Consider the following 26,806-nt stretch of genomic DNA (forward strand, 5'->3'; position numbering starts at 1 on the left):
GGAAAAAATGCAGAGCTTGGAGACTTGGATTCTTGTAGTTCTGCCATCGTCTTCATGACAACGTAGATAAACAAGTCCTCTGGGGTCCATTGTCTTCCTGTGTGACATGATCGTGGATTGGATATCCCCAGTCTATTTTAGTTCTGAGATTCTGTGATTTTTTTTGGTTGTGTAAATGTATTGATTTTTGGTTGTCTGTCTCTGCAGCCAGTCATAGTACCAGCCAGCTTTCTCAGAAACTGAAGACCACATACAAAGCCTCCACCAGCAAGGTACGCGAGACGCTGGCTCTTGGGCCAATCATGTGGTATTTAAGGTGTGCAGATGTGTATTTTAAGCTGCATATTTTCCAGATAGACATGTGTAATAGAAAAAGGTAAACCTCTGGTGTTTAGGAAAATGTAATTTTTAAAAGGACTATCATAAATATATTAAATGACCATAGTATGTAGACATGTAAACCCTAATGTATCTTATTACTTACTGAACTTAATATGTTATGCGTTAATAAAGGATTGTTCTTTTCAAGGAGAAATACATTTTTTCTTTATTTGGCTAAATATAGAGACTGAGTTTGGAGAAAGCTAGTAAATGGGCATAAAGCTAGTAAGTGGGCATAAAGCTAGTAAGTGGGCATAGTTCTGAGCTCGAATGAACACTTTAGTTCACCATCTTCTCTAATTTTCTAGTATGATTAAGAAGTGAGGTTCTGTCTACCAAGGCAAATAGGGACATTTGTGGCATTTTGCTTTTTTTCAAAGCTGTCTTTTTCTGGTTTTCTGAGAGTGGTAAAGAATTAATTGTTTGGGAATTAGTTTATGAGGGATACTATTATGAAGTAATATTTTGGGATAATTTTGAGTCCATCTCTATTTTGAATATATAAAAGATGAATCAATTACCTAATCTCAATGAATGTACATTTCTTTTGAGGGAAATGTTGAAATTTATGGTGATTCTGCTATAACAGCGTCGTTTTTAGCATTCTTTTTTTTTTCAACTTGTTCCCTTGTGCTTAAAGTTATTTACCATGACATCCACAGAGAGATTAGATGCAGTGAAGATAGATCACATTCAGACTTCCTGCTATTTATGCTATTTGAAAGTTTTTGGTAGTTCTTTATTACTAAAAGCACCTGAATATTGCTGACCATTTTCTTGTGTTTGAGAGTCTAAGTTACTGATTTAAAATTTTTTGTTATAATTCTTACATGTGTGAGTTTTAAAGTTTTTAATAAATTAATATTAAACTTTTTTTCCCAAAATGTAGCGTGAGATTATGTTCTTCCTTATTTATCTTCTTGTTATCTTAAATTGTGTTATGCATTCCAGTGGTTACAGTTCATGTTTGCAGTGTGTGGTTTTGGAATTCTAAAACTTTCTGATCATTTCTGTAGTAGAGGAAGACAACATTATATAAGATTGTCTCTTATGACAGTAAAAAAATATTTGGGCAGAGGTAAAGATATGCACAATAATACTTTTAAAAAATGTATTAGAGATATTTAAAGCCCCAGTTGTTTTAGAAACTAGTAATACATTTGAATTTATAAGAAACATACTGCTAATGATCTTTGTAGCATTGTGTACACTGTGTGTACCTAACGTTAAAGAGTAATAATGAAAATATGAGGCATCTGAAAATTAGAGACATTTGATAACAGAATGTGTTCTGATCTGTGCTACATTGTAAGTATGAATGCAAAAAGTAAAGTACTACATTCTAGGTTCTTTATTCTCGCTCTGATGTGGGAGCTGTGAAAAGCAAGTATTGTGTTTGGTGAGATACTGGGACAACCAAAGGTTATTAAAAATAAAACCTAGAAGAGGTCTTTCTCCTTTTTGGATGACTGATGATGTATTTCTAATGTTTCATTGGAAGGGAGGAGTTGACAGTCTAAGCTCTGGTCTAAGTTTAAAGAAACTGGTGAAAATTTTCACCAAATATTTTTATAAAGATAAATATCTTTCATTGTGGAAAAAACCATTTATGATTTTGTTAAACTATTTTAGGTTATATCACTTAAAATGGTCAGTGTAAAGGGCATTTGGAAGCAACACATGAAACAATTTGTTATAACATTCATAAACTGCCTGTTATCTTTGATGATTCCACCGGAAATGTTATTGGTATGAGTCTCTGGGCGGTGTGTTCTTATCATTTGAATGGGGTTGTTGAGTAATGTGACTCTAGTGGTTCATTTCTTACCATAATGTTGTCTTAGAAGTGGTGGAAGACTTGGAAAATGAAATTTACTACAACATATGTGGGGGAGTTTGCATGTTCTTTAACATCATTCTTTCTTAATGTTCTGTTCCTTCACATTTAAATGGTACCTTCTGCCAGCAAAAGCACTTTTCATGTGGTGGAGGGACAGCTTTGCTAGGATGAGTAGGATATTAACTTTCAAGAAGAAAAAATGATGCTGATGATGCTGATGATGGGTTTGAGATTGAGCAAGTCCTTTCACAATTCCTTTAAAATTTAAAACAAGTTAAACCTGTTACATTACTGGTAAAAGTCTGTCTCCTCATCAAGCATTTTGTTTTAGTCTTTCACTGTATCAGGGGAATAATTTGAATGCTTATACCAAATTAATGTAATAGTGGATTATGTTTTACTGTGTTTATAAGGGATGAATTTAGATACATTTCAGAGCTTTGCTAAATCAATGTTTAAAACAGCTATAAGAACATCAGCTTTTCTTTTTCACTTGATTTTATGGTTTCAATATTCTGGTTCATCTACATTATTCTGATTTATTTAAAAACTGAAAAGCCATTCTTGTATCTGAGAACAACTTAAAAACCGAACTGAAGTATTTTTTGTGTTTAATGTCTTTACGCACTTTATATTTTTACTTATGAGAGACAGTGAGAACTGTTTGTTGCATGTATCATATGAGATAATACCTTCCCATCGTGTGTGCCTCTGTGTGGTTGTTGGCTCTGTCCCCATTAGACTGTGCGCTTCTGAGGCCAGGGTCCACTGTCTCTGTGTTTTGCATTCACACCTCAAGGCACAGTGCTGGCACTGAACATGCGCTCAATAAAAACTGTTGGACAAAACTGCTTGTCTGTTAGAAGTGTCGTCTTTTGATTCCTCCCTTCCATGGAGGGTTTTCCTACTGATAGTGTCTGGTTGGTATAAATTACCAAAAACAGAAAAAAATCAAAGTCCTCCAATAATAAAAGTAATTAGTGTTAAAAGGGTTTGGGGTACCTTCCTCATTTTTTCATGTCCAGTTAACTTTTTTTTTCTTTAATTTTTGAAATTTTGTCTGGTGGTTTGGATTTGGGGGAGAGTGACTTGTCATGCATAATAAGCTCCCTTCTTTGGATGTGTGTGCTATGTGGGGTGGGAGAACTGTGAGACCCTATGAGGTCTTAGCAAGACCTTCATTCCTGCTTGTGATATCCAATTGGATGAGTGTTGCTGTTTTAATGTTTCAAATATTCTGAGCAATGATTTATGCGTTTTACAAAACATCTTTTTTCTGTTTTACCTTTATAAACTTAGAAACAGTTGCTCAATAAATTGTCTACATGCTCCTTCCCATCATAATTGTAGATTGTCTCCAGCTTCAAGACCACCACATCGAGGGCTGTGTGCCAGCTTGTGAAGGAGTACATTGGCCACAGGGATGGCATCTGGGATGTCAGTGTGGCCAGGACACAGCCTGTGGTGTTGGGCACGGCATCTGCAGGTGAGTGCACAGCCAGCCCTGCTTGTGTGCATGACTGTGTGGCAGCTGGTGCAAACCACTGACCTATAGGTGTAGGTAGCAGAGTGATCCCTGAAAGCAGATGTGACTGAGCAGTCATAAAAATCAAAAGTTCTCAACCTTGATGGGCCTGGTTCTCCTGTCTTGCTGCAGGCTGTGAGGGGTGAATACTGCTCTGTGGGATGTAGCTGTGGTAAGGAATTGCTGTTTGAATAGCGGAGTCAACATAAAGTAGGGATGCATTTTAAATATATTAACTTTATTTTTTAAGATTTATTTTATTTAGGCATACAAGAGCTGGGGTGTAGGCCAGAGGTGCGGGGGTGTTGGTGTGTGTGAGAGGATTCACCAGAGACAGAGTGGGGAGCAGAACAAGCAGATTGACTGAAATACACTACTGAGGGGAGCAGTAGGCAAGACAGGAGAGGTCTGCTGTGCCATGTGGGTTAGCTCCCTGGCCGGGGATTGAACTCTTGGTGCAATGTCTGGCAATAGCTTCATAGTGCTGAGACTTAACCCTTTCTGCCACCAGGAGGCCCATAGTAAGTATTTTTTGATTAGTGTTCTTCTTTTTATTCATAACCAAGTATACATCTGCTTTGAAAGTGCTCTTGAAGTATAGTGGAGGGAAATGGTCTTTGATCCCTGAAGGTTCACTCTATCTCAGGATTGGGTGGAAGTGGAGCTGCTGATAGTGGGAATTTTGCCTGCAGGGTCACTGACTGCAGGGGCTAAAGCGGGGAGGGTGGGCGAATCAGAGACCCCTGCTTATTAAAGAAAAGATGTTTTATGAGAGTTATCTAAGGTGCATCACTTAATACCCCTTCAGATAAGAATTGCTAAAATTATACAAGGTGCTCACTTGTTGAAAATGACTTTTCCCAGCTTGTGAGAAGTTAATTGCTCACTAGATTCTGTCTTTTAAAGTGGAAATAGAAAATGTTCACCTAGTTAGAATAATGAAGAAAGCTCTTCGTCTTGTTGAAATGATGCTTACACATGAGCTCAGGAGATTATAATGGGAAAAAAAAAGAATAAAGGGTCCTTTTATAGTTCTGAAATCTCTTTGGACTAAGTGGCATATATTTTTCAGATTTTCTGTTGTCTGCTTTTTTATTGTTATGCCAATTTTCTTTTTACTATTTTCCCATAAGAGGAAAGGTCCAAAAGTGTATTTATTATCTCAAATAACATATAACTGGATTTGCACCATTTGCATCTGAATGTTTTACTGATAAACATAAAATAGAAAGTTTTAATATTTCCACAAAATAAACCCATGATATAAACATCCTTTGTATTTAAGTTTCAAGCATGGTACAATCAGTGCAGCAGTGAACTTGGAACTCAGGTCTCCATATTTCCATAACCTCAGACAAGTCATCAACTTCTCTCGCTTTGGAAATCCTTTCTTTGATCAATTAAACTACAGAGTAGTATAATTAGAGTTGTGCAAGGTATTACTGGTAATGTAACTTCTCATTTTTAAACATACATCTTACTCTTTTATTTAAAAAACTATAACATTGGTGATGATGCAGTCACTTTTCTTGGTTTTTGTCTTCCAGATCACACTGCTTTGCTGTGGAGCATTGAGACAGGGCGGTGCCTAGTCAAGTACACAGGCCATGTGGGCTCAGGTGAGCATATGCTGAATGGTGCTGTTTCCAGCTTGGGCTTGGTAAAATCTTGTGTTATAAACTTGACTGTAGTTCCTGTTGGAAAGGTGTGCTCATGTGGCTGTCAGGAAGGACATTTGTGTATTCCCACAGCCGAAGAAGCAAATGTGTGCCTCTAGCTATATGAGCTTCTTAATGGGAAAAGCTCAGTTTTCCAATCGCATGCAAATAGGAGTTGTCTACATGTTATTTGACACTGTCTAGAAGACTACACGTGACACTGTTGGACATGAAATATGAATGTGCATTACTTATCAAAAGTTATGTGCCATTTTGGAGATATAGCAGTACTTTGGCTGTATTCATGGCTAGTGAAGGTGCTGTATGTTTCTGGGGTGCACACCTGAAGGGAATGTAGCAGCTCTCTCCACCCTTTCAGTTATACCCCTGTGTGGGCAGTGTTGTGACCAAAAATCACCGACTTACAGTTTTAAAATTTACAGTACATGCTGTATCTATAATAATGTTGATATAATTTCTTGTTTTTATAAACCTGTTTTTGTAATATTTTTATTTTGCAGTAAATTCTATAAAATTTCATCCATCAGAGCAGTTGGCTCTCACTGGTATGTTGACTTTTCCATTATTGAGCAAAATTATTGATAATCTTAAAACAACTAATGTTTCCTTATCAGTAGCATCAGTAGCCTTTTACAAAAGTTGGACAGTCATGGTAAACATTTTATGGCTTAAGTGAGAAATGAATAAAGAAAAATATATTACTAATCAACAGTGAATTGCCACTTAGATGAACTTGACTTTATTGTGAGATTAAAATGGATTCCTGTTCTTCTTGAAGTCTTTTTGTGAAATTCTTCATTATTGCCTCTTTCCCTGCTTGCACTGTGACAGTTCTCCATTCTCCATATACTGTAACTTGGTTCTCTGAAGCCCTTTTGATTCTGCCAAGTTCTCAACCCTGTATGTGCCCAAAATATAGACATGAGAAGGATAGCAGTCCTGGATCGTGGCCATCTGCAGAGCCAGCATGTTTGCTCCTGTCTAGACTGTTTGCCTAACCTGTATTTACTTGACTTATCATAATTTTATACAGTGGCTTTGAGAACATCTTTGTTAAACTGTACTGAATATTTTCCTATTAAATTGCCTAACACCTGGTCATTGAGGTTTGTGTGGATGAAAACGTACATTTTTGTGTTACTCAAGTGATATACCTCAGAACCTACTGTAGTCATAAGTTATTATATAATTGGGTTTCACTCAGATTATGGAGGGAAATTTTATTTGTAAATTTTTTTTGAATTATCACTACTTAATATTCTGAAATGAAAGGGGCTATTTTTATAAGTGGTCATTCTCTTACTTTTGTACATCTACTCTATTCTCAGTAGTGTTATATAGTTTCAGAAATAGTTCTTTAAGGAAAATAGATTCATCTCACTAAATGAACACTAAATTACAAAAGTCTGATTGACGTTGCTTAGCCAGAGCCTAGCAAGAAGCATTTTTACACATGGTGTGCTCTTTGGATAATTTCCCCCCTATTTCTCTATTCAGCTTCGGGAGACCAGACTGCTCACATTTGGAGATATGTGGTTCAACTGCCGACACCTCAGCCCATTGCTGACACTAGTGTAAGCAGCACATTTACTTACCCTGAAAACGCGACATGGGGTATGTTGGTAGGGTTCTGGATGTTTGCAAATTTTAGGATAAATTTATAATATCTGTTATGGACTGAATGTTTGTGTCCACCCCAAATTCATATATTGAAGCCCTCACCCCCTAGTGTGACTCTACTTGGAGATGGGGCCTCTAAAGGGTCCAGGTCAAGAAGAGACGCCAGAGAGCTCTCTTGTGTGTGTCTCCCCGCAGGCACTAGGAAAGGCCATGTAAGGACATAAGGAGAAGGTAGCTGTGTGCAAGCCAGGAAGAGAGTCCTCACCAGAATCCAAATCTGCCTGTACCTTGACCGTGGCCACCCAGTCTTGGTGTTTTCTTCTGGTAGCCCAAAGAGACTGTGACAGTGTCTAAGAAGTACCTTTATTTATATATGCATATATTTGCTTTTTCCTTTGTTTCCACGAGTATTGAAAATTTACCATTTTTTTCCTCTTTTATGATTAGATTATACTTCTTAATATTTTATGTATTTGATGTTAGACAACTTGTTTATCTTTCATGTAAGATATGCCATGTAATTCAGCGGCATGCATGGCATTTTTATGTGGGAAAAGCTTTAACATAGGTAACAAAAGAGGTTTTATGTTAAGAACACTGAATCAATGTATTTAGACCAAAAACCCTTCAATTACTGTTGTCTTGCCTTATTGAATACAGTTGCATCATTTTGGCCCAACACCCTGTGTTCAGAACCAGGAATATTATCCATTTGAGAGAAAGGATCTTCCTAGTTTTTGTCCAGGGCAGCTCTCTGCTGTATAGTAGTCACAAATGATTAACCCTTTCCTGCGCTGCTTAAGCAGGGAGAAATGACAACCCAGACAGAGCGTTCCTTGCTTTTATGTAGCTAAGCGAAAGTTAGGTTTATGTTTGTGATTTTTCTGTAATAGTTGGAGGGATAATGGTAATCTTCTAGTTTTGGTATTTCTGACTTTGAATATTCTTTTACTTTTCTCTCTTAAAAACATTTTAAACATTGTGCTATTTGGAGATGGGTTAAACATTTAATAAATTCCAGTGATGGGTAAGAATGAATTTTCTTTAGCTAAGAGGGCTTTAGTTCCTTTTTAATTGATATACTGCTGTATATGAATTTGTGCCATATTTAGCATACATTTATTGAAGAAGCAGTGAATGCTGATGGGGGACAGGGCAGAGAGATGAGGGTGAGGATTATGTTCAGAAAGTTCAGAAAATGAGATAACCTCGATATTTTTTTCAAATTAACAGTTTGTCACAGGGAAAAATCATGCATAGTTCTTACATGAAAAATACTTAATAATTTACTTAGAGTTTTAAATTGATTTTATTTTCTTTTTGTAATTTTGCTTGCATTGGACACAAGGACTTTTCATACTTGGTAGTAACTGCCTCATAACCTAGGCTCAAAGGGGAACGCCTCTGGGCTCAAGGTGCACTGAATCACATGATTACTGGGCCCTGCAGGAACACTGCCATGGGGTGGGGGGGTGAGTGTTTCTGTTTCGTTCCTAGTAGAGCATGAACACATCCTTTGTGATTGCATTCCCAGTGTAAATGATACTCTCCAAGTGAAAACAACTTAATTTCTTCAGCCCTGCTGCCAGTCTTAACTCAGCTTTTCTTAGCAGTTCTAATCCTAAATTTTAACTCACACTTTTACATACTGTTTCTGAATATTCAGCATACAAATTTTGGGGGGATATTCGACCACTCATTTACATACACCGGTTTTTTCCCTTTTTGTTATGTTCATACAGCACTGTGATCCTTAGGTAATTTACATATTCGCTTCCATGCTCAAAACTGTTCTCCATTACACAGAGAATGAAATTCAATGTCCATGGTTTGTCATGTTTTACATGAACTACTCACAGGTGACATGAAATTACCTCTACCACTTCTACTCCTGCAGCCTTGCTCTTTGTGTAGATCTTGGGGCCTTTGCACATGCTGTTCCTTCTGCTGGGAATGCTGTTCCCTAAATAGTTGTATACCTGTTCTCTTGTTTGCTTCATGTAGCAGCTCAAATTTACTTTAGCACAGACTGTTCACCTGATAATTTTGTAAAAAAGAGTGGCCCACATAACTATCCAACCCCTCATCCTGCTTACTACTGCCTAACATGTTTCCCTTTAATATATGTGTACATGTGACACACACCCCTATATTATGTGTATACATATAATACATATCCTTCTCTTATGTCATCTATAGTCTTATACTATGTATACATGACACATATTCCTATACCGTGTTTTATATACAAATGGCAAAATTCCCTATTTTGCCATTTGTGTCTGTGTCTCCACGTAGCATAGTATGTGTGTGACCTGTCTTGCTAGTCTGTAAGATCTGTGAGGCAGGACTTTGCTGGTCTCTGATTCCAGTGCTCTCATCACATGGCCTCTACACAGTTTAATTGTGTATGTTAGAGATAGGTCATCTGCTCCCTTCTCTGCTGTATGTCTAGGGCCTGGCTCTGGGTAAGGCCCTGATAAGTATTTGTTGAATGATAAAACATTTTCTTAAAGAGCTAAAGCCTAGGTTGACTATTATGTTCTTGTTTTATCCTTGGTGTTTGATAAAAATTGAAGCAATATTATAGCAAAATAAAGCAAACTTATAGCTATAGAATTCTAAGTATATTTTAAAAGGCTCCTGAGAATTCTGTTTTTTAGTGTGATAAATTACTGACTTTCCACTATATTGGTTTAATTTAATTACATTTCTACTGATAAATGGCAAAAACTCAAAAAAAACCTCATTTGCCATTTTGGCTGGTAGAAATAGACTACTATACCTTGGTTGATATCAGTGGCCTTCATCTTTTACTTCTTATATTTGGTCCTGGATTTTAGTGGATACTCATAAAAATGATAAACATGTATCCAGCATCAGATACAATGCTGGTGTTGGTTATAATGATGACTAAGTCCTAGAATAACAAAGGTCTGATCATGTAGCTGTGTTAGAAAAGACATAAGATTCCCAGAGAATTTCTCTGCTTTTACCTTCAGCAGCAGATCTGTGGCGAGGATGAAGTAGAGTGTTCTGATAAAGATGAGCCTGACGTAGATGGTGATGTGTCCAGTGACTGTCCTACCATTCGGGTGCCGCTGACATCTCTTAAGAGCCACCAGGGAGTGGTCATAGCAGCTGACTGGCTGGTTGGGGGGAAGCAGGCCGTGACAGCCTCATGGGACAGAACAGCGAATCTGTATGATGTGGAGACATCAGAGCTTGTTCACTCTCTGACAGGTACTGTCAAGTTTGTTTCCAGTTGGGTACTTTGCATTTATAATCATGTATTTGTATCTTATCTTGCAAATTATTTCTTGTCCAGATTTGTTTTTAGTTATCTTGGCTTTCAGGTTATAATTTTCAGAAATCCTTTCTAATTGTTGGTAATTAAATTATCTTATTTAATTGTAGCACGTAGTATCTAGATATTTGAAATATGGTTGGTGTATTTCTGTTACTTTGTAACAAAATTTCACAAACTTAATATCTTAAAATAACATGAATTTATAACTTCCTGGTTTCCCTGGATTAGGAATTCCTTGGGAATGCTTGGTGGCTCTCTGCTCTGGGTCATTAGGTCAAGTGAAAGTGTTGTCTGGACCTGTGAGCTCATCTGAAGTTTTGGAGCCTTTTACTTACTGTTGTTGGAAGGAGTCATTTCCTCATGGCTTTCTTGTTAGCTATTAGCAGGGATATCTGTTAGCATCCAGAGGCTGTCCTAGTGGCTCCCTGTAAAGGCCTTTCACCACCTGGCTGTTTGCTTTCTTCCAGGCCAGCAGAAGTGTGTCTGCTGGATTCTTTTAAAGGGTCCACCTAATTATCAGGTGCACCCAGAACAGTCTTCCTTTTATTAACCCAGTGCTACCTGATTTACGAACCTTAAATACATTGCAAAATCCATTTTACCTTAAAATGTATCATGATTTACCACAGTGATAGGTTATCACATTGGCAGGTTCTGCCCAAACTCAAAGGAAAGCATCATAGAGGTTGTATACCAGACATAGGGGTCTCTGAGCCATCTTAGCAATTTACCCACCATAGGTGTTTTTGCAAATTTGTCAGTAAATACATTTCCTCATTGAGTATTAAAGATTGTATTTTACATGTTATGTAATCAGAAGCTATTCTGAAAGTGAAGAGATGAAAATTAATTTGTTAAAGGGATTTGTGTGACTTCCAAACTGTTAGGTCTTAAAGTGGTTGTGCTCACATTTTCCTGTTCCCTTTAAATGCATGAAGGAAAGGACTTCTTGCTTCTGAGTAAAAATGAGCCCCACTGTGACCCCCATATGCTATTATTAAGTGATTCTGTAGGTTTATTTTCACAGTGGATATTAGCAGTGGAGCCCATAAAGACTGTTTTTTGACTCTTCTGTTTATTGAGAAGTTTTACTGTTGAAGTGGTACCTCTGTGTCTGTATAGTGTTGTATACCATTGTTACCTCGATAAAAAGACAATACAGTTTAAAAAATTGTCATGTGACCGTATATCTGCAGCTGGGTGATCTTGCATTTTTGTTCTCTTGCATTGTAGGCCATGACCAGGAGCTGACACACTGTTGCACACACCCCACTCAGAGGCTGGTGGTGACCTCCTCCCGAGACACAACTTTCCGTCTTTGGGATTTCAGGGACCCCTCCATCCACTCCGTGAATGTTTTCCAGGGCCACACAGAGTGAGTTGCAGTTGTTTAGAGATTTTTTTTTCACTGTTCATGAAAAAAAGTTCTGTGGGTTGGTATTAAAAATTCTTATCTTAATTTTCAGTATTAATTTCTAATTCCACTATCTTTCATCATGGCCGTTCTTTTTCTCAACATTTACCTCTATCTTGGAGAATTCAAAGAATTTAGGAAATTAAGAGGAAGTCCTTGATGATTTCTCAAGAAATTGGATTGGATTAGTGTAGGGCAGTGGGATAGAGAGGGTCAGAGAACAATTAAGAAATAGTCCAGGGTTGGTGGCATGAGCCTCATCTTTACAGAGGATTAGAATGGAGCTATTCACAGCCACTCACAAATAATCTCACTGGGATTGTTTTCATGTTGTTTGCAGAGTCTGTTCCAGGAGAAGAGACAGACACACCCCGATCCTCTAAATGTAATGTCCCCTTCTGCCTGCCTGGCTGTTGGAGAGCTCAGGCGTAACTTTGTCTAACAAAAATCTGTTTCTTTCCATGAACGTGTTCTCCCAGCCTGATCCTTCTTAATAAGTGCTATGACTCTCGTACCACCTGCTCATGCCACAGACCTCCCCCTCTCCCACTGTGCCCCTCTAGCCTGTGAGCAGGGCTTCTGTCCAGTTGTACTTTCTTCATGTTCTGACCTCTGCTACTGTGACATACAGTCCCCACACACTGCCTTCTCTTGAATGCCCAGAAAGGCACTTGCATGTGGTAGTGCTCACACACACTTTAATGAGTGAATACTTTTGCCTCCTAGCATGCAGTAGAACTGGTTCAGGTGAGTTTTAGATGATGGAGAAGTCTTCCATCAATACTCCACAGAGGAAGAGGCACCACGCAGTTTTATGTGTTTGACATTTATCCTACATTTTAGATTTAATGTTCAAAATTAGTAAAACGTTCTGTTCTTTATTTTTTTGAAAACTAGGACAATTTTTTTAAAAATAGAAAACCTAGATTTATTAAGCTATTACAAAGACAAAACAATTATCATCTGAAGTACTTGAAGGGAGGACTTCATCCCAATTTCATTGTCCTATTAAAGAAACTGACCTAAGAGGTTGGAAATTAAAGGATATAACTTAAGATGTTAGAATAGACTGAGGACGCATGGTGAAAGCAGCAAAAGCTAGTAAGAAGCACTTGTATTAATGCTAGTATATGTGGCTGGGATGTTTCTGACGAGGCTGCCTGGAGATACCTGAATGGATTAATCTGGATCCTAAACTAGTAAAAAGATCCTTGCCCCTGTGGAAAATGAAGAGAGGCTAAGATTTCTCTTGAGGTCTCTAAAGGTATCATTAGGCCCTAAATAGGTATAACTTAGATTCAGCCTCTCTCCAATTTCCCTATACCCCTGAACTATTATGCATTTTCACCATCTAGGCCTGCTGGTTACAGAAGATGCAGGTAATGAAGGCACGAGTTATAAGCTCATTTAGAGAATACCTAGACAGAAAATTTTAGGATAAACAACAAGTGTGCTCTTGGTTAATTCACCTTTGTTAATAAAGGTCATAATTTCTTCTGCTGGTGACAACTTGTCTCAATATAGTCTGTCTCAAGAAAGAACTGGTTCAGGTGAGTTTTGGATGATGGAGCAGTCTTCCATCAATACTCACTCCAAGAGGAAGAGGCACCAAGTTCTTTCCTATAGTTAAGAGCAGAGCCTGAAAGCAGCGTAAGTCATTTTCTCTAGTCAACATCTGCATCCTCAAACTGGCCAGTAACTTTGGTGCAGTATCTAAAACTAGGGCACAGTTTTCTAAGACATTGAGTTGGGGAAAAAAGTTGGTGTCGTTTGAGGCTTGCTGAGCTGTTTGCAGTGAGCAGTAAATAGCAGCACACAGTGGGATCTTAGTGTATGACTGGCTCTGAGAGCTTCAGTATGTGGAATGATTTCATCTTGACTCAAGGGAGGCATTTTCTTTCCATAACAAGGCCCCATTACAGAAAATCCTGAAGTCAGTAATTTGTGCAGTGCGGTGTTATTTAAGCACAGGGCAGCGGGAACTGAGTGGAGCCCAAACAAACACTGCAAACCCGGGAGCCCCACACCTTTCTTCCTGTTTCCCTACCCTCTGCTAACTCCGGTACCATTATCCGCCTAAGCACTTGAATGAAGGATTCTGTAATGTCTGATACCCAACCTATATTCATTGTTATCCCTGTTGTCCCTCAAAGTGTCTTTGGGTCTTTTGTTTAGGATTTAATCAGAATTCATTCACTGCATTTAGATTCTGTGTTCTTCCTGTCTTTTAATCTAGGATAGTCCTCCACCTATTTTTTTGTTATTTTTCGCGATGTTCAGTTTTTTTGTGAAGAATCCAAGACAGTTTTTTTCGAATACCCCATACTCTGCGTTTTTTCTTGTAGTTTCCTTTTTGCCAGAAGTCCTTCACAGCCCCTGTGGTATACATTGCATCCCACCATTGGGGGTGCTGAACTGGCCCCCAGCTGGTGTCTCCAGGCTTCCCTGTTGCAAGATATAAGTTGCACTTTGAAACAAGTGAAGGAACACTTTGAGACAGGTGAAAATCTTGTTCCCTAGATACCTTTCATTCAGTAGGTCTGACGTGGTCAGCGACTTGCTAGAATCAGTTCATTGGCTGGGATTTTCTTCATTAATATAGTTCAGAATTAGTACAGACTTAAGGACTTTTTCACTTTGTTGTCATTAACTTTCACGGATGCTGTTGTTTATAGATTTGACTGCTGAGTGCTTCCTGTGGGCTTCCCCTATTTGACTTTACCCTCCAGTACTAAAGGACTCACTGCCTCTGGCACAATAGTCTTCCCAACTTACACTGGACTGGAGCAGCCTAGTCTGCTCACTAAACTGGCTCTGCTCCATAATTACTGGATGAGCAAAATCTCATCAGAGATGTGAGGATTAGGTTCAGAAGGGAGTTTTGTGCCTAGAGAGCAGGGCATCTGTACTTGTGATGTGCCTCTAGGAGAAAGAATGTAACTGGGACTTAAACTTTGTATGCAGCTTGGATGGAAGGTAAAAGGCCTGCGGACATCCAGGGAGGACTGGCTCTTGGCCAGTGTCTGGAAGGGGCAGACTTGAATTGTAGCAGCTGCTTGTATTGAGTCTGTGGTGTGAGACAAGCACAGTGAGGAGTGAAGATATACTCAACTAGTTCCATCCTCACAGTCCATCCAGGTTCTGAAAGGTAAACTGAGGTACAAGAGATGAGTTTGTTTCCTGAAGTTTACCTGGTTTGAGGTGAATTTAAGTGTTCTTCTGGAGTAGTGTCTAAATTTTATTTAAGGAACGTTTAGTCACATACTATATTTTGCCTTATTTGATTTATCTGAAATATTATATTTTTGTTTTGTGCAAAAATAGCCAGGAATATATTTACATTACTGGGAATTGATGGAAGTTCATGTTTAGCTTTGAAAGGTGTTTTAACAACAATTTGTGGTCATCTATCTCCCTATGATTGTGAAATATAGGGAATATTGGTGTCGTTTAAAATATTTATGGTATCTTTTTAAAACTGGTGAATGCATGAAATGTTTGTTTATTGGAGACATACTTTTGAGAACTATAGTTATAAAGGGATTCTTATTTGGTAATGTGGGTCTGTGATACAGTTTCTTAGGTTTTTTTCTGGTGGGATCAGAAGTGGCTTAAAGTGGACTTGGAGTCGTGTTTCCTTTTTGGATCTCCTAAGATAGGTTATATGCTTGCTTTTGAAATAGACAGGGCCCCAGAACAGAGACAAGATAGGAATCAAGGACAACATTTTGCAAGAATTTTACTATTCCCACAGGCTGGTAAATAAGAAGTTAAAAAAAAAGAAAACAAAAAACCTGATGACTTTGGACGAGACACCTGCTGCCATAAATTTTCTTGACTCATTGCTTTTTTTGGGGGAACAGACTGATACCTTGTATACAGGTATCTGTATACCTTGTATACAGATGTCAACCCCAGGTTGATACCTTGTCCAGTGACACTTTCTCTGTAACTGTGAGAAAAAGTGAACTTTTGAAAGAAAGCAGAATATAAATCGAATTATTTTCATTTTCTCTTTTCTCAATTGTATAAGTATGAGCCAGCATATTTTGTTGATTTGTATATAGAGAAATATGTTTCAGAAAGTTATCTTTTTGGCACTAATTTCCTTAGGTATGCATTAGATAAAGGGTTAACTTTTCTTAATCCTTTGGGAATTGGTGGGTCTGACTCCAGATTCCTTCACTGTGTCTGTTGCTCCCCTGCTTGGTGAGACCCACACTCCATGGTCAGCAGGTGGGGCTGCAGGCTGCTTCATCCCATATAACACATTCTTTTTTGTGTTACCTCAGGTATTTCTTTAAAAATACCTCGTTAGGAAAATCGGGAAGTGAGAGGCTTCAGAGGGTGGCACTAGATTGACTTTTCTTAATCAGAGCTGTTGCTTTTTGTCTCTGGCATGAGCTTTGTAGGTTCAAGTCCAAATGACAAAACCAACAGAATATATCACCTTTGCAAATGGATATAAATGTGGACCCACTCAAAGGCAAGGATGCTTTTATTAAAACCAAACCTGAGCACCTGCTTTGCTATTAAGAGCAAAGGAGTAGCTGATCGTGTGATATGTTCTAATTCCTCACAGAGGATTACTTTTCTTCTCTCTCCCCTCAAACCCGTTTCTGTGAACCTGGTGCAGAGGTTCTCCTTCAAGTGTTCATGCCCTGCAGCTGTGCTCCTGTCTGTTTCTACTCCTGACCCAGGGCTGCTCAGTGACCTGAGACTGGTGGGCCAGCTCCATTCCCAGCTAGCTGGCATGGTGCCTGCACTTATGGGGGGGAGTTGAAATGTTCTCTTAGGAACTGGCTTCTGTGCCTGCAGCACTGCTTCCTAAGCTGGCAGGTACCCCCTGGAGTTCCAGGGTGATTCCCTGGAGTCCTTGTACCCATTTCTTTTCTGACCATTAAAAGCAGAGCAAATTCAGACATGTAGTTCTGAAGAACTTCGCTGTGCTTTACATCTTGGTGTTGTTGCCCTGAAGAATTGTATGTAAACTTATTTTAGTGGATCATTGCTTAAACAGAGGCAATATTTCTTAAATGTATGTAATCATATACTTCATATTTATGTGATATGGAATATCCTAGAAAACTTTTATCTTAGGGCAAGGTTTCATTAATCAAACCCAGCACAAATTCTTTAGTAAAGCATGCTAGAATTCAGTGTCTTTTATAATGTGAGTAGTTTATTTCACTGTCCAATTAATTTGGATCCTGTAATTGGGTTTTCTTGAGGCAAGATGTAGCTGTACAGGCTTCAATGTTATTGCCTACTTTTATAATTCAGTTTCTCTAGGAAGTGGGAGATGTGGTATTCCCTCCCCTCACCCCCCTTTTTTTTCCTCTCTGTCATCATTGTACTTTCACATGGATTCTATACCTTTTTGAAAAAGTAGAGTTTGCATTGTAATGCTTTCGTGTAAGGTAAAAATCTGTAGCCCTATGGGTCCCTTTGCAACCTGGGCTGCATTGCTATTGTTAGATAGCCAGAGAACTGCTCGACATAAGCTCTGTGTAAGGCTTTCATTGCAAATTTTTAGAAAGGACAAATAAGCCTTTTTTAATTTGATGTGTTATGTTTATTTTCACTCTGTATAATGAGATCTCCAATTAAATAGGAATTTTGCCGTAGTGGGCTTTGCCTGGTATAATTGTGTGATTGTTATTATTTGACTGGTTGTTAGTGATTTCAAGGTGTATCAACGTATATGAAAAGTAATTTTAGATTATATAATAAATTGTTTTTGTAATAACTAAAATACAAATTGTACTGTGTACTCTTAAAAACAATAGATGCGTTTAATTGGAAACTTTTGGAATGTCACAGGCATTTCGAACATTGGCACTTTATTTCTCATGTATTTCTATTAATATATATATATTTCCTCATCAAGAGTTGGAACTGAAATCTAGTGCTTTTCATCTGAAATGACCTATACTTTTATATATACATGTGTTTTTCACCTGATGGTTTAATTTGGTAGACTGAGCTGACTATTTCAGAAGTCTGGTCAGATCAGACATTCTGCTGCCTCTCACTGTGGTCCCTGTACTCATTGTGCATAGCTTGCAGCTCATTTTAGCTAGACCCACAACAATGAGCTGTGGACCCAGGCACATTTCTGCACGTTAAATTCACTAACTGCCTTTGAAAGGAAGTGAGAGATTCCCTTTTAGATTGTTCACTAGCAGAAGGACCTAGATTTTGCTTCCCATCTGTCTTCCCTGTGGAACTTGGTAGAGCCCCCCTCACCCCATTTTCCTTTTGTTTCAGTTGCTATAAAAAGGGACTAACAGTCTAGGCAGTCACTGGTCATTAAGCTTCCCTGTGGGTGGCCAATGACTCGGGTCTACACCCGGCTGACTGTATTTATAAGTGTGAATAAACTCTGGCACTGAAAAAAAGTGAAATGAGCTCAGCACAGATAAAATATCAGAGAATGCAAAGTTTTTTCTTTCTGTTTTCACTTTATTCTTTCCATATGAATGTAAATTCACCCCCATATTTGAACTTTAGCACTTTCTTCTAAAGAAAATAGGTCAGCACATCCAACAAAACAAAATTTAAGAAAATCAGTTTAAAAATTATGATTGCTGTATAGTTGTGACACTTTTATATGCTTTTATTACCAAATACCCAGGAAGGATATACTAAAGATATACTAAATATTACATTCTGCATCATAAACTTACAAGGGCGAATATAGCTTTGCATTTCATTATGGATTTAAGGGTTCTCTTTATGCTTTTAGAAGGAAAAAATGTTTTTACAGAATGATATTTCTAACTGGGTGGTGGTTGAGTTTGACTGTCTTGTATTATGTGCCTGGTCAGTGGCTTGGCTTATGTGTAGGTCATGTGGGATGGGCAGCAGTCTGTCAGCAAACTGCCTTGGAGGCTGAGATTTTGGTAGACTGCACTTGGTTTGTAAGTATGTTATTCTCGGTGATCTGAGGAGGAGAGACAGATACTCTATTGTGTGGTGTCTTTTAGGGACTGGCATGACAATTCCAGAAGTGCCTCAGCCTGGAAATTACAGGTGAAACTATAAAGGATTTGTAAGATTACAGTGGCCTTGAGACTGTATGCTTATGCTTTTGAGCCTAAAACTCCCTCTCAAGTTTATATTCCAGATGCTTGGAAATCTGATTCTACCTCTTTTTAGTTAGATGGATAGTAATTAGAAGAGACCTATTTCTTGGCAATTGTTGGTTGATATCAATGGTTATAATAAAGCCAAGACTAAGGGTCACTAAGGCCTCCTGGATTAACAGTGAAAACTCCCAATGTAGTACCCCATTTCACAACTTCATTGTGAAATGAATCTGTGGCAGATTAATTTTGTGTTAATTAGTGGATGTTTGTCTTACCATGGAAATGAGCAATTGCATTTGATAAACAGTGTGCAGTTTAAGCTGCTAGAAGTATGCATTTGCACGCTTGCATTCTTAAACTAGTTGTGTTTTTCTGTAAATGAGGTCATCTTGCAAGAATCATTGTCTTTGGTTGAGAGGTCTAGATCTTAATGCGTCAGCACCTACTGAGCCATCTCTCTCTGCTTCTAACCTGTAGATTGGGTGCACATAATTCACTTAACCAATCTCCTGTTGATATATTTTAGATTGGTTTCCAATTCAGAGTATAGTTTTTTTTTTTAAAGAAGAGATTTAACATTTCCCCACTCTGGGCTTTAAAATTTATCATTTGAGATGGCTGTTCAACAACTAATTAAGAAAAAGACTTGCAGAAAATGAGTGCCTTTAAGTCATACTGGTCAGCTTTGTTGCTATCTATCAGAGTACTTGACATTGAGATGATCTACCCAAGAATTATGAGAGTATTAACCAAGACTAAGAATTTCCTAATTCAAGATGTTAAATGCACAGTTACTCATTTGTTAAGACAGATAAGTGATGTGTCTGGACCAGGTTCCAGTTGTTGGCAGAGACCATGGAGTGATGCTATCCAAGGAGCAGAGTGGGGACGAGAGCGGCTGCCAGAAGTTGGGCTGTTTGGAAAGATGGTGTTGATCATGTTGGTGTGTCTGGTCCCTGCACATACTGAGCCCAGGTGGGCCTGGCTCATCTGATTGGCACCTACACCTGCTCCCACTCAGCTGTGGCCCCACTCATCTTGGTGCTGGAGCTGCAGGGTTCAGAGCTGCTGACAGTGCAGAAGAACAGCTCATTTCCTGCCAGCCTCGGGGGCAAGATGTTCCACACAGTGTTTTCTCCAGAATTCTCCAAGAGCAAAACTTTGTAAATTAAGACGTTAGCTACCAAGAGAGGGAGGGAGGGGGAGAGAGAGATGGAGAGAGAAATGAGAGGGAACAGTGGTGCTTGCAGCAACATTCAGCATGTTGTTGCTCACACACTCAGCCCTTCACACTGTGTGCACTGATTTCTGTGTCTCTGTGCCAGGTACCATTTGCTTGGTTTTGTGCTGATGTCTCTCTTTCTATCATCATATCCTCTTCTCATGTACTCCTAACATTTCTAACTGCAGTAATATAACATTAACCCTAAATGAAAACCCTAAGAGCAATTCCTATAAAGAAAAGATATGCGTGCATGGATTGCAGGAATTTTCTTCTGTTGACATATTCTGAGAAGACATGTTCCACAGTTAGTCAAGAACATACATTTGAGGAGTATATGTGACTAGGACACTTGAAAGCAGATGATTGTAAGAGGGTCTGTGTGCTTAAGTAGAATTGATCTTCTTGGAAAGATAAGTAAGACATCCCAGAACTAAGTCTTAGTACTTCATTCAGGTAATACAGCACTGGGCACGAGTACTTCATCTGGAGAACATAGCAATGAGAGCTAGTACTTCATCTAGAGAACACAGAGCTAAGAGCTGGTATTCGACCAGGCAGCATCATAGGTGTATCTGTTGCTGTTCTGCTTCCTTTATGTATTAGATGATACTCTTGTTCTGCTAAGTAAATCACTTGACAGTCTCACTGTCCTTTTGTGCTGCATTATTATTATTATTATTATTTAAATTTTGAGAAATGATGTCTTTTTTTTTTTAAAGATTTATTTATTTATACAAGCACTGGGTACAGTCAGAAGCGTGGGAGGGCGAGAGAATTCACCAGAGTCAGAGAGGCGCAGAGCAGGCAGACTGACGAAATACACTGCTGAGGGGAGCAGCGGGCGGCAGGAGAGGTCTGCGCGCCATGTGGGATCCTCGCCCGGTGGCCGGGGATTGAACCGGCCCTGCAGAGGCTGTGGGCAGCTTTGCAACCCAGCGCTCAACTGCTGCCCTACTGGGGAGGCCCTGTGCCCCATTATTATTGAGCTTAACTTAGAACCTTATTTTTAGGCATTAAATAATAAGCATAAATTATTTAATAAAGTGAGCTTAATTTGGATTAACAACAAAAAAGATTACTCAAAATGTTGTTTTGTCCAATTTGAGAAGGAGGGTGTCATAGCTTAAAGTTGCCATTCAAGTATTGCTTGGTATTCTACTTTCTCGATAATAATGGCTGTGGGGAGAATTAAAAACAATGTATACAAATTTATATTTATATAAAAGAGTGCCTTTTACAAGAAGGAGTTATTTCAACATCTATAATACCTACTACACGGTTGGAAAGTTTCCTGAGGGAGAGGCATTACTTCTTGATGACCTGAGTTGCCATTTAAGAACAACATGAGTCAGATAGTTGCTTTTTCCCAGGGATGATGGGACAGAACAGCTGTTGAGTAGGAAGAGCAAGTGTGGACTGCGAGGCTGAGTGAAGAAGTGGATGCAGAAGGAGGGGAGGTGGGCTCCCCGCTGCGCAGGTGTCCTGTGGGTGGCCATGAGCCATGACTCTCAAGGCAGCCTGGACGCAGCGTTTCTGTGGAATGGTGAGACCTGCAGGGTGGCTGCTGCCCAGGGAGTGGAGAGGTGGGTCAGGAGGATTTGTTGTTTAGGATGGGGATGTGTGGGTCAGCTACAGTAGGGAGTGGGGGTTTGTAGTGGTGGGAAGGGGAGCAAGCAATGCAGGGTGTATCCCTCAGAGGGGTGGGGTTTAGTGTAGAGAACTGCTATGGCTCATTCAGGTGACAGGATGCTGTGTGCTTGCAGACCTTGGCCCCTAGGACCACGTGGGAATCTTGTGCTAGAGAAGCAGGAGGTGCTCACCTGCCTGGCTCTTCTTAACGAATAAGGAAGTACAGGATGTTGAAGGACTGAGATAATAATGAATTCTGAACTTTTAAAAGTGAAATTTGGGGCCTCCCCGGTGGTGCAGCGGTTGAGTGCTGGGTTGCAAAGCTGCCCGCAGCCTCTGCAGCGCCGGTTTGATCCCTGGCCTCCAAGCGAGGGTCCCACATGGCACGCAGACCTCTCCTGCCGCCCGCTGCTCCCCTCAGCAGTGTACTTTGGTCCTTCTGCCTGTTCTGCTCCCCGCTCTGACTCTGGTGAATTCTCTCACCCTCCTGTGCTTCTGACTATACCCAGTGCTTGTATAAATAAATAAATAAATCTTTTTAAAAAAAAGTGAAATTTGACTTTCAGTCACCTTCCCTGCTGAAGTGTGGAACGTCTGTATGCTTCCTGGTGCCAACTGATCTCTCTCTTTCAGTGTCCTTCTGTGAATAAATCAAATTTTTCATTTTAAAATAGTTGTTCTTCAGCATAGTTACTTAAGCAGCAACCACTTCTGCATCAGTTGGAGGTCACTTGTTGCTTATTTTATATATACACATCAGTACATATTTTGTGTGACGTGGGTCACTTCCACTGGACATATACATTGAAGCAATACTGGACAATACATTGAAGCCTCTTCTCTGCTGCATGTTGTCATACAAGCAGGACCTGGTGCACAGTAGGTGTTCAGGAAATAGTTGTCAGTGAACAGTTCTGTGGCTCAGTCCTCTCAGCAGTTTAGGCTGGAAATCTCTCAGTTATTCCTGGAGAGGGAAGGTCCTGTTTGGCTGCATGTAAGGTGAAGTAATGTCTTTTTTTCCCCAGGGACTAGTTGAAATTAAATCCTGAAAAAAAATCACGTGTGATCCAAGTTTGACTTTTACTTGTTTTTTATGTCTATCTACTATTTTGGGGAGTTAGCCTTCCAGGAATATTCAGAATATGTTTTATTTGGAGATTAGTTCTCTTTCTCTTTAATGTGTCTGAGATCTTAAAATATGACTGATGTGAGTTCTTTAAATTCTGAAAAGCAAATGTGATTGTAAAAGACAAAAGAAGCACCTGCTTTTCAAGATTGGCAAATGTCAGTTATTTAAGCTGTTGAGAGTGAAGACTTGTTTCATGTGCCAAAAGTTCAGCTTTTAAAAAACTGTGTGGAAAATGATAGTTGGGAAAGAATGTGGCATTGGACCACTTTGTACATGGGGTGTAGTCACAGTCGCCTGTTTACATGAGGGAGTTCTGTTTTGGCGGTCCCTCTGCCATGTCCATACAGGTGTTATTTGCACTTTTATGTGAACACATAGTATGCCTGGGTGATAGCTGGCGCAAGGAAGAAGTCACACTGACACCCACGCAGATGCTTCAAGTATGGCCTTCTGTGAGCAGAGCTGACAGCCACTATTCCGAGGAAGAGCCCTCCTGTCCTGCATCCTCTTCTGGAGTGCTGATTGTTCTGCTCTAGTCTTCAGAGGTAAATGCAGTGCTTTGTTTTGTAGGAAGCTACTTCTTCAAAATAAGAAATGGGAGTTTTGCAGCATTTTCTGAGGTGGAGCCAAAAAGAGCACCCTGCTGCAGCATTTTCCACATCGTATATTTTTTTCTTAGCCGTGAAATTCCAGCAGATTGTTATGCAAAACAGTTTTGTGTCTCTGTGTGATGGGGAGACAGCTGTTAGTCCTAATGAGGAGTGCTAGCGCTACAGTCTTTCATTGATTGAGACCCACGGAGGGATCGGAATGTTCCAGATCAGGCAGTGGTGTGCGGCGAGGAGGTACCACGCTGTCAGCTGGAAGCACATGCTCGACTGCTCTTTGCGACAAGATAAATGAGTTGGCTGGAGTTTGCAGTGTCTGAGCTTTTCCAGTGAGTGGTTGTGGCACTTGGCTTCCCGCGGGACCTAGGTCTGAGGGTGCCTTTAAAACAACCGCCTCCTTGCCAGTCTCCCTTTGATGCCCCACAATACCTGTCAGGATTGTGATTTATTAAAAACCAAATGTCTTTCAGCATTTCATTAACATAGGGTTAGCGGTCTTTTGTGGAGGCCTTTTTTTCATTAATTTAGCAGAATGTTAACTGAAAATTTAACTTGGCAAAAACCTTCTGAAGAATGCAGTGCAGAGACAAATCACAAGCTCTGTGCACTTGCTCTAAATCTCTGCCAGTAGTGACGCTTTTCCAGAGCCACGTGACCTGTGCCTTTCAGCAGCACCCCATTTCTAGTGTAACATTTGCCTTGTTCTCAGTTTTCCATAGGGAGTTCAGGTGGGCCATTGGGTCATTGTCCGGATTGCTTTGTCTTTGCCTGCTCCCTGTGTCCTTCACAGCCTCCTGCAGGAGGTCTTTTCTCTGTGCCCCTTTGGGTATAGCATGGTGCCTGCCATTGGACCATTTCTGAGGGGGGTGGATGGGCAGAGACTGGGAGTATGCTCACCCCTACGTGCACAGAGTGGTCCTTCATTGCCAGTAGTGCTGAAGTTGACAGCATTACTCTGGTTTGTACTCTGCAGTTTTGACTTTTGTGTATTTTCTGGTAGAGCAGTTGTACATCTGAGGTTTGGTTGGATTTGGGTTTTCTGAACCTGTGGAGTTTATTTCCTGTGTTAGACTCTAAGTGAAATAAAAGTAGTTTGAAATTATTGTGAGAAATAATGAGGTCGTATATGTTAAATATGTGCTGTTAGTTTTCAGGGCTCTAAAAAATATGGCTCTTAACTATCCTGGGAGGTTGTTATTTAGGGCCAAAATTGTCTAAGGAATATATGAGACCATTTTCTTTTTTCTTTCTTGTTATTCAACAAATTATTTTTCCTGCTTTATTGAGGTGTAATTGACATGAAAAATGAATATATTTTAGATGTATAATGTGATGACTTGATGTATATGTTATGAAACGATCACTGCAATCAAACTAATTTTAACATATCTGCCACCTTACATAATTAGTGTGTGTGTGTGTGTGTGTGTGTGTGTGTGTGTATGTGTGGTGAGAAAACTTAATATCTCTACTCTCAGCAGATTTCCAGTATGAAGTGAAGTATTGTTAATTATAGTTACTGTGTTGTACTTTAGATCCCAGAACTTTCTAATCTTTTAACTGGAAGTTTGTACCTTTGATTAGTATCTCTTCATTACCCTCACACCCCCAAGACTCTGGTGCCCCCACTCTACTGTATTTCTGTGAGTAGTTTTATTTTGTAGATTTACATCAGTGAGATCATATAGCATCATCATTTTCTGACTTACGTCACTTAGCATGATGGTAAGTGAAGGTTCATCCATGTTGTCACAAGTGGCAGGATTTTCTTCGTTTTCATGGCTGAGTAATATCTGGTGTGTGTATATACCACATTTTATATATCCATTTATCCATCCACAGACACTTTACTTGTTCCCATAACTTGGCTGTTGTGATAGTGCAGGAATTGTTTAAGCAAAGAGGAACAATTATAGGATAGAAGAAATTGCATCTCTGATCCCCTACCCACTCCCTGCCAGAATCTCTGTCACTGCAACCATGCCTTTACTATGCAATATATGGACAGAACTCATGTCTATCCTGAGCTTTTTTTTTTTTTTTTTAAAGATTTATTTATTTTATTTATATAAGAACCAGGGTACAGACCAGATGTGCGGGAGGATGAGAGGATTCACCAGAGACAGAGCGGGGAACAGAACAGGCAGACTATGAAATACACTGCTGAGGGGAGCAGCGGGCGAGACAGGAGAGGTCTGGTATGCCATGTGTGACCCTTGCCTGCCGGCCGGGATCAAACCAACACTGCAGAGGCTACGGACAGCTTCACAGTGCGGCGCTCAACCACCTGTGCCACCAGGGGAGACCCCTGTATCCTGAGCTTATTGATGAGATTCTTACCCTATGTCCTTTATTTGTAGTACTGTGACCTCTGCTGTCTTCACCGTTGGAGATAATGTTGTTTCAGGCAGTGATGACCGCACTGTGAAGGTCTGGGATTTAAAAAATATGAGGTCCCCCATTGCAACTATTCGTACAGACTCTGCCATCAACAGGTAAGGAAACTAAACTGCCCATCACATGATTGTTTAGCTTGACCTGAAAGGGCTGATTGTAATATAATGTGTTGTTCTTATAAACTTAGGGTTAAACCTATCATACCTTGGGAAAAGTGGCTTAGACTTTTAGGAAAATACTTTCTTTTTTTTTTAAAGATTTATTTTTATTTATATGAGAGCTGGGGTACAGTCCAGAGTCGTGGGAGGGTGAGAGGATTCACCAGAGACAGTGCGGGGAGCAGAACAGGCAGACTGACGAAGTACATTACTGAGGGGAGCAGTGGGCGTGGCAGGAGAGGTCTGCATGCCATGTGGGATTCTCCCTGGCCGGCTGGGAATCGAACTGGTACTGCGGAGGCTGTAGACAGCTTCACAGCACTGTGCTCAACCTGTGCGCCACCGGGGAGGCCCAGGAAAATACTTTTTATTGATCCTTTAATGCAAGTTCAGGATTCCCCAAATACTAAAACGTGAGTATAAAATCAGGTTGGTGTCACAGGTCTTGTAAGATTAAGAGTGAGCCACTCATGGTCAAACTTGATAGGGCTTTTATCTCTATTCTGTGGATAGATGCTACCTGTAGTTTGCTGTAGTTTTGCCTTAAAATGTAAATAGTAAGAAATATCCTACTGCATCATAATCTTTAAGCTCAAAAACTTAGGCTGTCATTGTTTTATAACCCATTTTTATCTCCGCTTTGCAGGATCAATGTATGCGTAGGCCAGAAAATCATTGCCCTTCCACATGACAACCGACAAGTGAGATTGTTTGATATGTCAGGTGTGAGGCTAGCGCGGCTTCCCCGCAGCAGTCGACAGGTAACCATGCTGTTGATGTATGTACTCACTAAGAACCTT

At 39.7% G+C, this 26,806-nt stretch overlaps 1 protein-coding gene across 4 annotated transcripts in view; it reads left to right on the forward strand.

Annotated features, from left to right (window-relative positions):
• Window positions 1–26,806, forward strand: part of WDR37 (WD repeat domain 37) — a 52,408-nt gene that overhangs the window by 16,687 nt on the left and 8,915 nt on the right. For 3 of the 4 annotated variants that reach the window (XM_037510535.2, XM_054695054.1, XM_037510539.2), the window contains 9 exons: window positions 208–272; window positions 3,572–3,707; window positions 5,294–5,365; window positions 5,926–5,970; window positions 6,923–6,999; window positions 10,048–10,288; window positions 11,589–11,730; window positions 25,812–25,946; window positions 26,653–26,767. In XM_037510535.2, the coding sequence (XP_037366432.1) occupies window positions 208–272; window positions 3,572–3,707; window positions 5,294–5,365; window positions 5,926–5,970; window positions 6,923–6,999; window positions 10,048–10,288; window positions 11,589–11,730; window positions 25,812–25,946; window positions 26,653–26,767 (1,028 nt within the window). The remainder of the gene's footprint in view (window positions 1–207; window positions 273–3,571; window positions 3,708–5,293; window positions 5,366–5,925; window positions 5,971–6,922; window positions 7,000–10,047; window positions 10,289–11,588; window positions 11,731–25,811; window positions 25,947–26,652; window positions 26,768–26,806) is intronic. The other variant, XM_037510538.2, reaches the window with a different exon arrangement.

Source organism: Talpa occidentalis, unplaced genomic scaffold (assembly GCF_014898055.3).
Source record: "Talpa occidentalis isolate TD23 unplaced genomic scaffold, MPIMG_talOcc4v2.1 talOcc4.14, whole genome shotgun sequence".
Classification (NCBI taxonomy): Eukaryota; Metazoa; Chordata; class Mammalia; order Eulipotyphla; family Talpidae; genus Talpa; species Talpa occidentalis.